An 18,197-nucleotide genomic window follows, 5' to 3' on the forward strand; every position below is an offset into this window, starting at 1 on the left:
CCAAGATTCTTTTTTAAAATCTAACTTGACGACTAGAAAAATTCCCCTCAGTATTACATAATACTTAGTGATTTTTGATGTAATTATCAGTTATTTTAAGTACTTGAACTTCTTGAATAGTCTTAAAGAATACCTGATGAAATTTTTTTATTATATTATCTTTAGGTTGAATCTTTTATCAAAAGTTAATAAGAAAAATCATGTTCAAAATATAATTTCAACTTTTTTTACATTTGAATTTAGTAAGATTGACTTTGTCTAGCATATATGTTGGAGTAACTTGTAAAGCTCTGTAAACATCATCTACTAATCCAACTTATCAGTTATCAACTTATATCTATTATTTTTCTTACTATTATTTCTAAAAATCCTGTTACAGGCGAAAATTAGTTTTTTTTTAAGGTAAGCAAATCACATTTAATTAAATATAAAAGTTTTTTAAATATTAAGTTGAGTTGGGTTTCTTACTGCTCCCTTGGGGGTTGTTTCATAAATTTGGAGGGCCATAAGCCGTAAAGAGGGGACGTGACTAGTAATAAGATCACGAGACCAAACTTTGAAACTTAAATTAAATATTTTAGAGTTGATGATGAAGAGCAAAAAAATTCCTCAGGGTTGCCACTCGTTTTTTCAGGTTTTCCAATTTTCTTCCAGGTTTTTTAAAGTTTTTAAACAGATTTTGGGTCAATTTTTAGTTTAGAGTTAAGTTTAAGGTATGAAACTGTATTAGATAGTATAAAAACATTAAAAAGATACTGTTAAGCTACTTTAAATATGTTTTTTAATAAATAAAAATTTTGATGATGACAAAAGATTTTTATTTATATGATAGAATTTTGGAGTCAAATCAAAATTTTACTACGGAACATGTGAAAATTGATAAAATTCCAGGTTTTTTTTTGCCTAAATTTTGAAATTTCAGGTCTTCCAGGTAAAGTGGCAACCATGGTTTCTAGACATATTTAAAGGTAGTTTTGATACTAAAAACTCCAAACTTACACTAAATTTTACTAAAAAATTTAAAATTTTACACTAGATATTTTGGAGTACATGGTAAAGAGCAAAAAAGGTTATTGGGTAGTTTTTTGAGAAGTCTTATCGGAGGCTACTATTGCTTTTTTTCTTTTAAGGAGACCTAATAAAAAAAAGTTTAAAAAACCCTGCCCTAATGAATTTTGCCTTTTTTGTAGACAAACAAACTTATACACTAGGTTTATAAAAAAGTTACCTGAAAAATAAAAAATTTCAAGTCCAAGCAAACATTGAGCACAAAAAAAATCACAGTAATAAGTAATTTCTTAATTAATAACCAATGCTATTTAAAAAAAATTCTTGTTCCTATAGAATATGGATCGGAAAACTTCTGTGAGGATTGGGTAAAATTTACTAAAAAGTACATTTTGCGGGTCAATTAAATAAAAACTTCAACAGAATTAGTATCTTGAAAATGTTTACTTTAAAAAAGTATATACATCTAATAACAGTTCTGTAAAACAAAGAGGATTACTAAAAAGGTCATATTTGTTATGTTTTGAGCTTAACTTGTTTTTTATTCAAAAAGTACACGCGGTTCAAAAATTTTTGCCTGGCAATTCACATTTGCCCCATAGTTTGCCTACCCTGCTATAGAAGTTACAAAAATGCTTATATTAAATTTTCAACTTGTAGTTTATAAATATATTTTTCATTAATTCGATTAACAAAGGTATACTGATTGGTTCATAGTTATTCTGAATTCTTTTCACGACACTTATATTTTTCTTCGAATTTTGTACAATTTTTAGAAGTTTTTATAAATATTTTTTATTCATAAAGGCAGACTTTTGTGTATAATTCTTCAGAATAAGCTGATTTAAAACTAGCATAAGCTTCTTTTTTTTTAATTATCACGAACCCGCTTTTAAAAGAATAAGCAAGGATAAGAATTATCCCGTTTAGATATGGTAGGATTTTAATTTGTGGAATAGATCGCACCAGTACTGCACCTATAAGTTTCGGTTTCTTAAATAAATAGTATTCGAAGATATTAGTCAAAACATCTATGTTGAAAATTTATTTACATTAAAATTCATTTATGAGCCTAAACTAAGTTGAGAAAAGTATACTACACACATTCGTCTAATTTCACACAAAAAACTAAGCAGCAGCTTCTACAACAGCGGCGGGGGCGGCAGCCGCTGCTTTCTTCGCCTTCTTTTTGTTCTTTTTCTTTTGGTTCTTGTTTTTGTTCCTGATCGAAGTGGCGAGAAGTGCCTGTGCAATATTATTATAATTTTTACTACTTCTGTTTCGTTGAGTTTAAGTTTCAATAGGTTTTTTAAAGAAATTAAAACTACCTTTTTTTCATAATAGCGTACCAAGTTTGTATTTACAGAGGTATACAACTTCAATAACAATATTTGAATTTATTAATGAAAAATTTATACATAGAACACGTATAAAAGTATAAAAGGAATAGTAAATACTTACGTACTAACATGTAACATATTGTTAATTATTATCTTTTTCAGTATGTACGAACGTTATCTACAGAGGCGTTTATCAGTTCAATAATAATGAAACACAAGAAGCTGTTCGTTTTTAAAATACAGATAAACGCAGATAGTAAAATAAAGTTATCATTTACTGAAAAATTTGCCTTTAAATTCAAAAGGTTGAAATTTCAGAGCTTAGTAAATTGTTTTGATTACAATAATGTAATAGGACACTATTTATATATATATATATTAACTTTCGGCAAGTACATGAACGACTTATCGTTTAATACATTAACAATTAATTTATAAATTTTTAGAGTTATTATTGTCCTTAACTTTAACTTTTGAATTGATTCCTAATTAATCTTAAAACGATTTCAAATTAAAAAGTGTCAGTGGATTAATAGAGACAAAAATTTTGAAAAAAACTTTTTTAAACACCCTTTTATAAAATGAAGATCAGGTACAAAGCTTAAACTATTTCACAAATCTTTTTCATTTAATCTTAAAATTTAAGTTTTACTGTTTGTTTAAAAAAATTGTAAAAATATTTCTAAGACAAATTATTCAAATAATAAAACTCATTGAAATTGTATAGAATAATTTCAAATTGTATAAAATGGCAATTTTAAGATAAAACAATCAGGGGTTCATGCAAAGTTGTCACGATTTAGACTGTCGTTATACTTTTAGTTAAGTTATGCTACTTTAATGAAATCATATTTAAAAAATAAACCCACCCACTCTTTTGAAAATCTTTATTAAATATAAGCTTACTAAGAACGATATTACAAAACTATAAATACTACTAAAACCATTATAAAAACTAATAAAATATAGTTAAAGTATAAAATTAAAATTAATTAATTTTACAATAATTGAAAAAAAAAACATTAAACTAAGAATATTAACAAATAATGTTTTACATATTTTAAAACTATTACTAAATTATTCTAGAATATCTCATAACCAATTATTTACATTAGAATAATAATTACCTTGATATCTGGATTGGTAACTTCGGTTTCACTGCTAATGACTGAAGGATCGTAAAAACTTTGAGTAATTCTCAGAGGACCATTGGGCATCAGAAGTGTTGTGTACTTGAATTGAGCGACGAATTCACCTGGAGTTAATTAAGTTTATAGTAATTTGCAGTTTCTATTAACAAAATGACTCAGTACCTCAAAGTTTCAGCTACTGAATATGTGAGTTTAACAAGTATTTAAATAACTCGTAATCATCAAATAATTTGAAATATGTTTATCGTTCAGTTTTAAAAATTATCGGCAACAACTATAGTTTCATTACTTACCATCACTCAAAATAATACATCTACCACTAAAGCGGTGCTCACAAGACAACACAACTCAAAACACGGATGTTTAACCACCTTAATTTAGAAGCATAACTTTCGCTACAAACCTTCTTTTTCGAACATGACGGGGAACGGGGTGCAAACTTCGTGCTTGACGCACTCCACTATTCCCATCTTCGACCTCTTCTCGTCTTCCAACGTTCGCAGGTTGAAGCACATGCTGTTGTGCTTCTTCGTGATCTCGCTGTACGTTGCTGTGAGATATTGTTTTTATTATAACATGATTTGTTCTCTCACACACCTTTGCTTAAAACTGCTCAATCAACAGAAAGTTAATTAGTAAAAGTTAGGTCAAGTTACTTAAAATATTTGTCATCAATAGCTTTCTTTTTAATACTGCTAAAACAATACTTAAAACTATATACATTAAGATTATTTACAAAACTTGTATTAGTTAAAAAGAAAAAATTAATTCAGTTTTGAAAGCATTAAAAAAAAATATATACCATATAAAAAAACTCAAGTGTTGTTAGTAAACCTCTGGAAGCTTTCATCTTGAGCTGGTAGATGATTTCGGGGTTCCTCTTGAACACGGTGGTTCTGGCGTCCATTTCCCTGGCGCTTCCCTCACCGGTGCTGGCGAACGAGTCGAGCGCGTAGACCTCGTGCTCCTCGAACTTGCTCTCCTTGTGCTCGGCCCTGCATTCATGGTTCTTTACAGGGTACAAAAAACAAGAACAAAAGCGGTACAAAGTGAGTAGGTTGTAATCTTAAGGTAAAATTCAGCGGGGTAGTTTTACTCATGTCTTTTGCAGGATTGTAATTTAAAAGTATTTTACTTAAAAATTTCATTAAGATAATAACTGAATTTTAAAGTTTTAATTTTATTAACAATACAATGTTTCACTCGCTTGAAACTAGTCAAACGAGATCATCAATAGAATAGAATCTTATTCAAATAGAAATTAAAAATTTTGAATTGATCATTCTCCTTATATTTAAGTTAAAAACTTTGATTGTCATCTTTAAAGTAAAAAGTACACAAGATAATAACTGTTATAAAGTCATCATTAAATAAGCACTATCGTGTACTAGCCAGAAATACGTCTTTGTACGAAAACAAAAATTTTCATGCAGACTAACTTTTGCCTCTCGCTCGGGTTGGAGATGATGGACTTCTCGGCGCTGATGTCGTTCCGCTTCAGCTGGTGGGAGAGCATGCCGCTGACCGAGTTGCACTTGAAATCGTCGGCCACCTTGTTGCACACAGTGGTCACGTAGTCGCTCTGAAACAATTTGATGTTTGATTACTGGTGATAAACATTGTTTAAATGTCATAGATATTTTATTAAGTGTTATTTGAAAAAAAAGAATCAAACTATTTTGAAAAAAAAAGTTTTTAGATAATCCAACTTTGGAAAACAAATAAGAATTTAGTTTAATATATACTATTCAGTGTTCGTGCGCGAATTTTTTTTTTAATTTAGCCTGACTGAGACCAATTTAGCCTGACATTTTTTCAAAGTAGAGAAAATCCCCTTTAGAAGTCATTTATAGGTATTGGGGGTCTTGATTAGTACTATTGTAGTCTCTGACTTCAACTAGCTTTATCTCAAAGTTTTGTGAGTTTTAAAATCTGTAAAAGGCAACTCAGAGCTTAGTTACAACTCAATAAAATAAGAATAAATTGTGAAAAAAGTTATTGACCTCCCCCCTATGCCCTTAACATTACAAATTCAGTGATAAGTTTTAAAATAAATGTTATATCTAATCTATAACTAGTGTAAAAATTTAATATATATTACTAAACACAATTATTCAATTTAATTGAGTACTAAGTAAAAACATTATAACCAGAAGATTTATAATAAAACGACGTGCATTGTCGTGTTTTATTGAAATTTAAAAGGAAACGCTTACACGCGTATTAAGATTCAAACAAACAGCAAAGTTGTTGTATTTAACTGTAATGTTTAAATCGTATTTTTTTTATGAATTTTCAAAATTATGATGTATACAATCTAATCAAAACAAAATAATAAAAATTCTTAAAATTTGTTTTAGAGATTCAACAAAAGGTTTCAACTTTAAGCACTTATTTTTACAAATACTGACTGATTTTGTCTTTAATAACTAAATCTTTATTTAGAAATAAATTCACATCTCAATTTGATATTAGAATTATTTCTTTTTTTTTAATCAAAAATTTTCAAGCATTTGAACTGAGGAAAACTGAGATTCTCAAATTTTTAAATAAAAAACTGATATAGCCTGACGTTTTTCAACTTTTTTCATAAAAACTGACTTAGCCGGATTTAGCCTGACGCGCACGAACACTGCTATTACATACTTTTATCATATACTTAAAAACTACAACATATTTGTTAAAACTCTTAGAAACTTAAACTAATAAAAAAAAACACTAACTGAAAGATATTATAAAAAGTACATTATTTAAGCACATATCAATAAAAAGTTTTCACCACAGCTTTTTATTAACATAAAGATAAATCCAAACAAACCTGATTTAAAACCAAAATACTAAAAAATTCAAAAATTTATAATTAAAGCACAACACCAATAAAGAACGGTATCAAGTTATTTTGTACTAAATGTGTTTAACGTGTAAACTAATAATGACAAAATTTTAAATGCTACTTGACTACTTATGGTTTGAATATAATAATTTTCCAATAAATTCACGTGCGCACAGTCTAGAGGGAAAAATAGTTTTTTTTTTTAACTTTTTTCTGAGAATCGAATTCATGTAAAAAATAAAATTATATAATATATGTTAGCTTTTCATTAAAAAATAAATGTTATAAATTAAGTTTTTACTAAAAAGCATGTATACACACACTAAATAAATGTTTACAGAATTTTATCTCAGCAGTAAAATAAACGAGTACATTCGTTTAAGAACAAAATTTGTACTTTACTTTGACACTAAAAAAGAAAAAGTGTAAGCAATACTATTTAAAGTAAATATTTTGTTAGTAATAAAACTCAATTTCGTAGTATATACAGTCTGCACGATATTATCGATTTAAAGCAGTTTGTTTAGATAATATAGTGGTGCTTCAAAAATTACAAGCTCTGAGCTTTGTTTTGATAAAAATATATGAAAGCCTATTTGATTGTTGTACACAGTTTACAAATTCTCAGAAAAATACTTACTTATGTATAAGTTTAATTTTATTTAGTTTAAATGGAAATATATTTTGAGTCTAAAAAAGTATAATTATATAACTGGATTAATAATAATTTTCACAATTTTATCTTTTATTTAAAAACATTTTACTCTAAAAATAAAATAACTCATAGAATAAAATAATCAAGAGTAATCTATTTGAATAAGCCGTTTTTCATTAATAACGTCTTAATAACGAAACCTATGAATTGTTTGGTCTATTTCATTTAGACAGTTTGTTTTAAAGCTCTACAGCATTCGCTTAAAAACACCTATTAAGTATCAAGATTTTAATAAATATCAATAATAAATTCAGATTAGTTTTAAATTGATACTCATTAATATATGACTTTATAAACATTTTAATCTGTATATGAAACAACTAGTATTAATTGATATCCAACTTTAAGTAAACTAATATTTTTCTAGTATTTTACAAAAAAACACTTTTAAAAATTTTTTATTCACAAAATCATATAAAACCTTGTTATCCGGTTTCACCACTCTGATTTGTGCTTCGGACATGTAGTAGGCGGCCTTGATGACGTCAGCCTTCCTACCAGTCACCGGGTTTTCCTTGTTGGCGCCAACAACCAGCGTGTGAGCCGCGCAAGCGACGAATCCGTCGATGTGGGTTGCCAAGTCGCTGTGTGAAAATTTACTTGTAAAAATCAAAGAAGTATTTTATTTACATTGCATTGTTTTCATTTATTTTTATAATGTATATTTTTTATATATTTGAATTACAACAAGTAAAAAAGGGGAGTTGTGAAAAATTTTAAAGTTATGTATTATGTAGTACTTGTGTTTAAAATAAAAATATCATTCAACATTATAGAGAGGCCGCTAGAAACTATAAAAATATAAAAACTCTATATATTAATTAAATATACACAACACGTATAAAAATATATTCTGTTTAATGATCAATAATAACTTAGTAAAAGGGTTCTAATAATTTCAGTTGTTCACTTTTACACAAAACTTTATAAGATGCTAACATTTATAATGATCAATACAAAACTATTACATTAAAAACATTATCACAAACTAAATCCAATTTAAATCTAAACATACATTTTAACAACGTCTCCATCAACGAGTTCGACAACGTTGCTTTCACTTTCAAGGGGAGAATAGTGGCACACGCAGTTGTTCACCGATATGCATGTGGGAAAAGCGACACCTGAACGTTTTGTTTGTTAAGTTTTTGTGTTTGTTTAATTAACCAGCTTTTGAAATTGGTGCTGAATTTTATTAGATATTACTTTGCTTAGAACTTTTAACTAATTCTGTAATAAATTTTGACATTTTTAGTTACAAGCCAAATTTTTTTAAATATATTTAAAACTGCACAGTTATTACTTAAAAAAAAATTATAAAACATAATTTCAAACTTCAAAAATACTTTACTTTATAACTAGAACAATATAAAGCTATTTAAACTAGCTGTTAAAACTGAATCAAATATCATGATCTTACAGCCTGATAAAATATACAAATTTAGTTTAAGCTTTAAAATGTTCTGCTAATTTAAATGCAAATAAGCAACAAAACCTTTTTATTGTCTCTCCAAAACAACATAATTGTTATTTATTTTAATAAAATAAAACGACTGACAACAATATAATTTATGTACTTAATCTGCGTAGGAGTCAAATATGCACTAAGGAACACTTTTGCACGGTTTGATTTTTTGTTTTGTTTATTCATAATTTTTTAATTACTTTATTTTTACTATCACTGTTTCCCTTAACCCTTGGGCAGTAAATTTTTTCTTCTTTCTTCTTCTTTTTGTTTGATTTTTTCTAATAATATTTACTATTTATTTTATTTTTATTACTGTTACCCCTAACCCTAGGTCAGAATTTATTTTTCTTCTGTATTGTTTTTTTCTTAGTTTTATTTTCGATTCTTTTAATTTTTTTTGTTTTTTTTTTTTGTGCATATTTGACCATTCCCACTTAATCTGGCTTCTTACAAACTTTCAACCTTTGCATTACTATTTTAAAAAAGTTGATTTTTTTGTGACTTTTTATCATCAAAGTACATAAAATACACAAAGGAATCTAGGGTTTCAATACTACCAGGGTTGCCATTTGTTTTAAAAAATAATTTTCCAGGTCTTTTTAATATCTTCCAGATTTTTAAAAGTACACATTTTTGGGTATGTTTTTAGTTTAAAGTTTAGTTTTAGGAAAGAAGCTGTGTTTTCTAGTATAAGACATTGAAAACATACTGTATAGCTACTTTAAATGTGTTTTTTAATAAAAAAAATTTTGATGATGACAAAAAGATTTTACCTATATGGTAGATTTTTTATGTCAAATCAAACTTTTACAACTGAACATGTAAAAATTATTAAAAGTTCCAGGTTTTTCCAGGTATTTTCTACCTAAATTGTCAAATTCCAGGTATTTCCAGGTAAAGTGGCAACTTTGTACTACTTATTTATACAATATAACTTAATTTTGATAAATATTTTTAATCACAATATTTAAATAATGTTCAAGATAAACTTATATTAAAACATATATACTTTAACTAAATAAATTAATAAAATAACTAATAACCTTTAGTCATTTCCTTCTCTTTTTTGAAAACTGTACCGGCTTCTTTGACAATTTGTTCATCACCAAACTTGCAAAGATCAAGCACATTTGCTCCGGCACAACAAAGGTTAATAACAGCCCTCATAACCTCTGTTTAATTTTAGCTTAAATTAAATAAATACTTGTGTTAAATTATACATATATTATAAAATTTACATTTACTTAGTTTCATTGCTAAATGGAATCTCAAACTGATTCTTCAATAAAAAAATTAAAATTAAATGAATTATAAAAAAAGCTTTTTGTTTAGCTAATTATATGCATTTTATAGGTCATTTATTATCATTTTCCTATCATCAGCAATATTTACTAAGATACTATTTTAACTTATAGTTGTTATTCAACCAAGTTGTACTACACTATTGTTCAAAAATTTTCACTATTATAATATAAAGTACTATATTTATATTCAAGTTTAACATCAAAAGCAATTAAAAGAACTAACTATCATTCATGGCACCAGCCATTTTGTACTTGGTTACTACATTGGTATCAGCAATGGTCAGTTCTTTTTCATCGTCAGAACTGCTGACAGAGGAAGCAGAAGATGATCTTACTGAAGCTGGCATTTTGTTAATTAGATTTCCTAAATTATATCTATCTGTGCATATAAAAAATTGAAGGATATAATTCACAAAAACAATTAAACTCATATTTCAGTTGATCAAATCAGTAAATTGCAGCTTTTTTAATTTCTGACAACTGTTTTTGTACTTGCCAGATGACACAAAAAAAAACTGTTTTATACATAATTCAGAAACCACATGGCACCTTATTATGTAGTAAAAGTTAATTTTGTGTAAAATAAAGGCTAAACAGAAGATCAAACATTTGTTAACAAAAATTTACACTGGCTTTTTCTTGAGAGCTTACAGTAAATATATAATGAAAATACATAGTTTATTGGTTTCAAGCCTTAATTATTTTCTTAGATATAGTCAGTTCTCATATATGTCCAATACAATAAAATAAAGGAAAAGTTTTCATGGTCAATTCTCTTGAAATTTTTTAAGACTAAACAAAAAATTATTCTTTTACATTTTCAAAGCAATTTAACAACAATTTTTTTATAAAATATGCTTACAATATCAAGGATTTGGTGGGAGGGTAAGCCATGTTTTTTACAAGGTGATCTTATTTTATAGAGTTTTTCTAAGCTTCAAGATATTTTTTATTGTTTTAAAAAATTAGAACTATTTTTTGAGATATGACCAGTCAAAGTGGGCCGCATATTAGGTTCCCTATGGGAAGGGAAAACTAAAACAGCAAAAAACACCATTTTATTTAAAACCTATCTTCTACATTTTTTAAGCAGTCTTTAAACTTTTACAGTCTTATCTTTATACAATATCAAAAAAACATTACTTAGAACTTTAAAAATTTCAAGTAAATTTTTTTATTTATGTCATAAAATTTTTATTTTTTTAAATTATTAAAATTCATAAGTAACGTTTTTTTTTTTTTTTTTCTTTTAATATTAGAAACATTTCCTGAAAATTTGAAGAAGATTACTTAGAAATGAAGGAGGAGAAAGATTTTAGTGATTTTTAAAATTTCCAAGAAAATTGACCTAAAATAGTTTGCAGTCCATACGTTTGTATTAGAAACTTAAAAAAAAAATGTCTCATAAGTTAAATGATATTTTTGAATTCTATAAAAACTCGCTAGTGGTTTGTACTAAAAGCTTTTATATAAAAGCCAAAGTTAATTTTTGTAAAAAAAAGTGTTGGACCCCTTCATTCTCAGAATTTTGAAAAACTAGCAAAAATCTATCTTCTTTCATATTTTAAGCAATTTAAATCAAATTTGTAGGAAGCGGATTCTTTAAAAAATCTACAAAAAAAATTATGATCAAAATTATAAAAAAGACTTTTTAGTTAATTATTTGTTAATTATTTATAACTTTTTTTTAATTAATAAATCTGATTCCTACAAGTTGTTCAAACTTATCTGAGATTACTCTAAAAAGTTTTAAAACAATTGGTCAAAAACTTAAGGAGAATTTAAATTTACAAGCGTGAACTTAGCTTGAGAGTCTTTTTAGGAATTTTATAAAAATGACCAAACTTAAGACCCAATCATTTTCCTTATCTAATCTAATCTAAATCTTAATAGCTAATTTAAACTTTTTATTTTATTCTAGAGAACGGTCCTTTGTCTTTAGTTTAAAAAAAATCCATTGAAATGGGGTTTGAATTTGTGAATGGGGTATTTTAAAAATTTTTGAGTATTTTTCTTTTTTTTTTATTCATACAAGCTTTTCTGCAAAATTAATATTTTTATTCCAATTTTTTTTTTATACACATACTTATTAAAATGAGTTTAACAATGTTGTAAATTTTTTTTTAATACCATAAGCCTGAACAAATTTTTCAGAAAAATATCAATTTTGCACCATTTTTATTTTTCAGATATACAGTTTTTTATGCAAAAATAAAATATTTTTTTAAAATTTATCTATTTTTGCATAAAAAGCTGTATATCTGAAAAACAAAAATCATGCAAAATTGGCATTTTTCTGAAAAATTTATTCAGGCATATGTATAAAAAAAAAATTGAAAAAAATATTAAAACATCATTAAACTCATTTTAATAAGTATGTTTTTAAAAAAATTTTGAATTTTTTTTTAATTTTTGGGGAAAAGCTTGTATAAATTAAAAAATAGATAAAACTTTAAATTTTTAAATCAGCCCCACTCAAAAAGTCAAACCCCAATTCAATGATTTTTTTTAATGTAAGACAAAGGACTGTTCTCTAGAATAAAAAAAAAGTTTTCAATTAGCTAGAAAGATAAAGAAAATAATTTGAACTTTTTTTTAGACATTTTTATAAAATTCCTAAAAAACGCTGTCAAGCCAAGTTCATGCTTGTTTCAAGTTTTTAGTGAAATAGTCTATTTTAACCTTTTAAGTTAGCCATTAAGAACCTATTGAATGCTCTAACTTATCCAACTAAGTAAAAAATAAGAGTAAATTTGAAAAAAAAGTGTTTTACCCCTCCTCTCATATGCCCTTAAGCTACTTGTTATTTTATACTGCTTGTTAAAATTTTAAGTAACTTTTGAGATACAAACAATCAAAGTTAGAGCCTTCAATAGGTTCTTTATGAGAGGCACAATCAATAAAGAGAAAAAATAGACTATTTTACTAAAAATCCATCTCCTTCAGTTTTTGAACATTTATTTTTAAAACTTCTCAGAATAATCTTTAACAAATTTTGAATAACTTGTAGGAAACAGATTTAAACTTTTTCTTTTACAAAACTTTACAAAACTGAAATAAATCTCCGCAGATTTTTCTTTAAACCATTCATAATTTTAAACAACGTGTTTTTATAATATTTGCCACATGTAAAACAATTATAAGCTAAGAACTAAAAATAGCATTTTTATTTTTTTTTGATATCAAAAAAATATTTTACCATACCACCTATCCATAAATTTGTATTCAGAACTTGAAACTGTTTACAAAAATTCCTATACTTCAAAATTTAAACAGGTATTGTATGTAAACTTTATTTCATTCTATAAATACTAGCTTGTAACTTAATTATACATTTATCTTTCATGTAACATCTGTTTTTTACTTTTGAAATAAAAATATATTAAGCCCTTACTCTTAAAATGTTTATAAATAAAAAAACTGGTACCTGTTTTAATTAAATATTGGAATTGCCATTCTTTGAGTCAAAAATCCAGTCCGCCTAAAATTATTGAAATATAGAAAAATTTAGAAATTTGATTGATTGAGAAACTGAAAAACAATCTGTTAATCAAGCTTAAGGCCATAGGGAACTAAATAAATTTTGAAAGTTGTTTTTTTTATCTATAAAACCCAATCCATCACCATTTTTTACTATTTTTAGAAATTCATTTGAACTTTAAGCAATCAAATTTAGAGAGTCAATAGGTATTATTTGCAAGGCACAAACTAAAACAAATAAAATAGACAATTTTACTAAAAATCTAATATCTTTTTAGTTCAAAGTTGCTAAAAGTTTTTGTAAATTTTGTCCAGGTTTTTATAAAACAAACTTTTTGTATAAAATTATACTCAAATTAAAAAATTGTTTTAATAGCATTACAACATTGAAAAGATACCAAGAAGCTACTTAAATAGTATTTTAATATGTAGTTCTTAAAAATAAATTTAAAGGCATAGGGGGGTCCACCTTGATTTTTACAAGTTGATCTTATTTAATAGAGTTTTATCTGAGCTTTCAGACATTTTAATCGTTTCAAAAAAATTCAAAGTAATTTTTGAGATATGAGCAATCTAAGTCTGTGACCTCAATTGGTTCATAATGGAAGGCAGAAACTAAAAACGCATAAAAAGACAATTTCACTAAAAATCCATCTCCTCTTTCATTTTTTAAGCAATCTTTTTCAAATTTTTACAGAAAGTCTATAACTAATTTTTTGAAAAATTGAATGCAGGATTTTTTTTAAATTTTAAAAACAAAAATAAAAAAATACCTTATTTTTTTTGTTTTTTTTTTATCTAAACTTTCTATTTTTTAATATTTTCAAAATTCCAACATAATTCTTTTAAACTATATAAGGAATGGTTCCTGAAAGTTTGAGGTCTCTTGCTCATAAACTATAGAAGATAGATTTTTGGTGATTTTTAAAAATTCCAAAAAATTACTGCAAAAAATTTGCGGTCTATATGTAAAACTTTTATTAAAAACTACAATATCTCATAATTTAAATTTTTAACTCTATAAAAACTGGCTTGTAGTTTATACTTCAAGCTTTCAAATAAGATTTAATGTTATTTTTAGTTAAATAATGTTTGACCCCCCTTATGCCCTATTAAATTACTGAACACCTTTAAGACATTATCACATTGCTTTACACCACTATAGTTATAAAAGTTTTGAACTAGATATGTTATATGGGTGGTTCTGTGGTGTAATGACAGCATTAAAACAGGGTTGCCACTGAACTTTGGCAAGTTTTCTCCAGGTTTTCAAAATTTCTTCCAGATTTTTAAAAGATCGATTTTTTGGGTCTATTTTTAGTTCAAACTTAAATTTAAGGTAAAAAACTGTGTTTAAAAGTATAAAAACATTGAAAAATTACTGTAAGGCTACTTCAAATGTGTTCTTTAATAAAAATAATTTTTGAGGATCACAAATTTTTTTTATTCAACATGTAAAAATTGTTTAAAATTCCAGGTTTTATAGTGATTTATGTTCAAAATTACAGGTTTTATAGCCTAAATTGTCAAGATTCTGATTTCCAAGCTTTTTGGCAACCCTGATACTTAATAAATGGTTTTAAATAATAACAATATTATAATAATGAGTTTGTCAAATTGTTCTTTAGGTATGTCAATTATTCTTAGTGATTTTTTGTTTTTATCTTAATACTATATATGTTTATATACTTCAAAATAAAAACAAAGAAAGTTTTAATTTTACACTTATTGTATTGCTTGAAGTACTTCCAAATTCTTACTCAGCAAGCAATTTAAATATAAACTGAAGGAACACTACAAACTAAAGGAATTTAAAAGTAATACTTTTGTAGATTTTTAAGTATAATAGATGTTTTTCGGTGAGATGGTTAAGGGTAGAAGCATTGACAAACACTAGTAGTTTAAAATTTATTTTCAATGTTTAATAATAAGAGAAAAGGAAAGTTTGAAAAAATTACATAAGCATTAACTTATATAATATGTACCTCTCTTATGATAAAAAACTTTTTTTTTTTTATTGTGTGGACCACTGAATTTTGATCTTGCATAATTTAACTCAAGGAGTTTTCAAAGCACACCCCCAAGCTTTCAGACCACACAATTTAATTAGTATTTTTCAATTCAATGGTTTTTTTTTACCGATTTATGCAATAAAATGTTAAAATTTTACATTAAAATTTTTTTAATTAATTATTTATATTACCATATACACTTTGACAATCTAGATTCCAAGTTCTAGAACAATCTGTTATAAAAGTTAAATTAGCATACAAATTTGTTAACACCATCTTTATTAATTGTTCAAAGTTCACTTATTTCTACTGTACTAAACATTTTTAAGTTTTCAAGCGATTACTGTACTGTAAATGCAAAATGTATGGTAGTTTTCTTCAAATATAAGTAGTTTATTGAACAAACCAAAAAAACACAAAATTGCTCAAAAATGTTTGGTTTAAGGACCCGGGTACACAAAAAGACATCTCGGTCGTTAAGTACTGCAAATAAACTAATGTACAAAATCTTGTTTTAGTACGTAAAATTTCTGCTTTACTTACTGATTTTATTTCTTATATAAATTGCATTCTATTTTTGAAATTTTAAATGAGGAAGCTCTCTGGTAGATGACTAAGTTTAAAAAAATATTTAATTTATAACGTTTACTTTATACTTCACTAATAAAAATTTTTAAGTATCATTCACTACTTTTCAATTTTAATAATTACAATTGTTTTGTAACCTTGCAAAGTTCTAAAAGTTAAACAATTGTTATATTATATAGACAATTTAAAAAAAAATTCATACAATTTTCAAATCATCTGTAATTTAACTATATAAGTTTTGTGTTTTCTAGGAAAATAAACTGCTTAAAATATTTTAGCTATCGCTTTGTAATGCAAAAGTACTACTGCGATAATTAGTTTAGATATAAAGTTTTTTTTTTAGTGGTTAAAACTTTTAAAAAAAGTCTTGAAGATATAAAAAAACTTTTCAAAAACTAATTATTAAGAATTTTTTTTTATAAAAGCATAATTACAAATTCAGTTTTTGCGTTTGTTTTAACTACAACCAACATGTTTTATGTTTATATGCATTGTATTTTAGTATACAATAAAATCATGACGAAATTATGTGTAAATTTTATGGTGTTATAAAAAATAAATTCTTGACACAAAAATTTTTTTTGAATTATCAAATTTCCTGATTTTTTTAGTTTTTTCTATAGGATTAAGTTAATTAACATAAAGATTTACTAATTCTAGATATAATACTATTGTCTATTTTACATTTTTAAACGATTTTAGATGCTCATGGTAATTGTATGCTCTTCTAGTACTAATTAAAAGTATAAAATGAAATTTAAGCTTGACTATGACGTTATGCAACTCGATGACCGAGAGGTCTTTTTGCTATCCAGGTCATTGAACAAAAACATTTTTGAGCAAAAATTTTTGTTTTTTTTTTTCGCTTTTTGTTCAATAAACTATAATCTAAGATCAAATGGTTTGGAAAATGCATGATAATTTGTAAGAAGTTTTTCTGTGTGCAAGAATTTTATAAACATAAACTTTTTGTTACACTCATAAAATTTAATAAACTAACATTATAATATTATCATTATATTATATATATATATATATATATATACATAAGTTAATAATCAACCTAACTATTCTAATATACCTAAAGTAAGACTTATACTAATTTTAGTTTAGCATTAAGTATGCAGTTTTTCAATTTTCGTGAGCTGCTGACGTTTATATAAGTACAGTGCTTCCTCGCTAATCCGGCCAAGTTGGGCAAGATTTTTTTGAAAATACGGCCGGATTTGCCTTTGGCCGGATAAGAACAAAATATCGCTTTTTTATACAAATTATCTACCTTAGTTATATTATGAATTTATATAACGAAACGTACTATAAAATTTCTGTTAATTTAATTTATTTTACTTTATTCAAAGAAAAAAGAATTGAAACAGACAAAACTAAACAAAACAAAATTTTATAAGTTCAAAATTAATGGAAAAAAACTACACTGCATTAGGCACATTATTGTTTGCCATTTCGCAAACTTTTAACTTGTTTTCAATTGTTAGTTGAACGCGTTTTTGTTTCTTTGCTGTCTTATCCATTTTTTAACCAGATATGTTGATTGTAGTATATTAAAGTGTAACTTGCTTAGCAAAGACAGAGAAATTGCAAATAAATAATAAATAAGTTTGTAACAACTGAGCGAGAAAAGTATGAAAAAGACTTAAGATTATACAAATGATACTTTATTATGACGTAACAATATATTGCTTGCATACTTATAAAACGTAAATTGAATACTTTTTCAAGTAAAATCAAATTAAACGCTAAAAACGGTAAAGTAAATAAGTCGACTTCTCGACTAAAACCGGCCGGATTAGCGAGGAACCGGATTAGCGAGGACCGGATTAGCGAGGAAGCACTGTATCTCCTAAACTTAATGTCTTAACAATTTGCAATTTTTTTTAATTTGCTTATAGAAATCATTAACTACCTTTAAAAAATTTGTCAACTACAATAAAAAGGCTTATTATGATAGAGTGTATTTCTAACTGTGTTTATTTTTTTGTATATAAATTACTTCATTTTAAATACTAAATAAAATACCAAACCTTTGTAAATAGAACTACTTTACACTGTGACCTATTTACACTTATAAGAACCTGATACTGCAAAGCCAAACAGCTTTTCAAAAAATGAGTTAAATCCTGACTCCTGTCACTAGTTAAAACGTTGTTGACACTTTATAAGAGGGGCTTGACCAACGTTGTCCGCAACATTAAGGAGTCTACAACTATCACTTCAATGTTTACACAGCAGTCTATCACATCACAGTATACTACATCAATACAACTATCACATCAAGTTTAC

The 18,197-nt window shown here is 25.9% G+C and overlaps 1 protein-coding gene across 1 annotated transcript; it reads right to left on the minus strand.

Moving 5' to 3' along the window:
• Positions 1 to 2,038: 2,038 nt before the first annotated feature.
• On the minus strand, positions 2,039 to 10,194 carry LOC145842096 (proliferation-associated protein 2G4-like). Its single transcript, XM_082949477.1, has 9 exons — positions 10,043 to 10,194; positions 9,559 to 9,687; positions 8,063 to 8,171; positions 7,469 to 7,631; positions 4,939 to 5,081; positions 4,334 to 4,494; positions 3,903 to 4,049; positions 3,476 to 3,603; positions 2,039 to 2,253 (listed from the first exon to the last, which is right to left on the minus strand). The coding sequence occupies exons 1-9, from the start codon at positions 10,164 to 10,166 to the stop codon at positions 2,137 to 2,139; spliced, it is 1,221 nt and encodes a 406-aa protein (XP_082805603.1). The 5' UTR covers positions 10,167 to 10,194; the 3' UTR covers positions 2,039 to 2,136.
• Between the last annotated feature and the right edge of the window lie 8,003 nt (positions 10,195 to 18,197).

The sequence above is a fragment of the Thalia democratica genome, chromosome 8 (assembly GCF_965202585.1).
Source record: "Thalia democratica chromosome 8, ktThaDemo2.hap1.1, whole genome shotgun sequence".
In the NCBI taxonomy this organism is placed as follows: Eukaryota; Metazoa; Chordata; class Thaliacea; order Salpida; family Salpidae; genus Thalia; species Thalia democratica.

Coding starts and splice junctions, on each gene's coding strand:
- LOC145842096 (XM_082949477.1), bottom strand. CDS start 10,166: ATGCCAGCTTCAGTAAGATCATCTTCTGCTTCCTCTGTCAGCAGTTCT. Junction 5,082..7,468: donor TGGTGAAACCGGATAACAAG/GTTTTATATGAT, acceptor AAATTGTTTCAG/AGCGACTACGTGACCACTGT. Junction 4,495..4,938: donor AACCCGAGCGAGAGGCAAAA/GTTAGTCTGCAT, acceptor CCATGAATGCAG/GGCCGAGCACAAGGAGAGCA.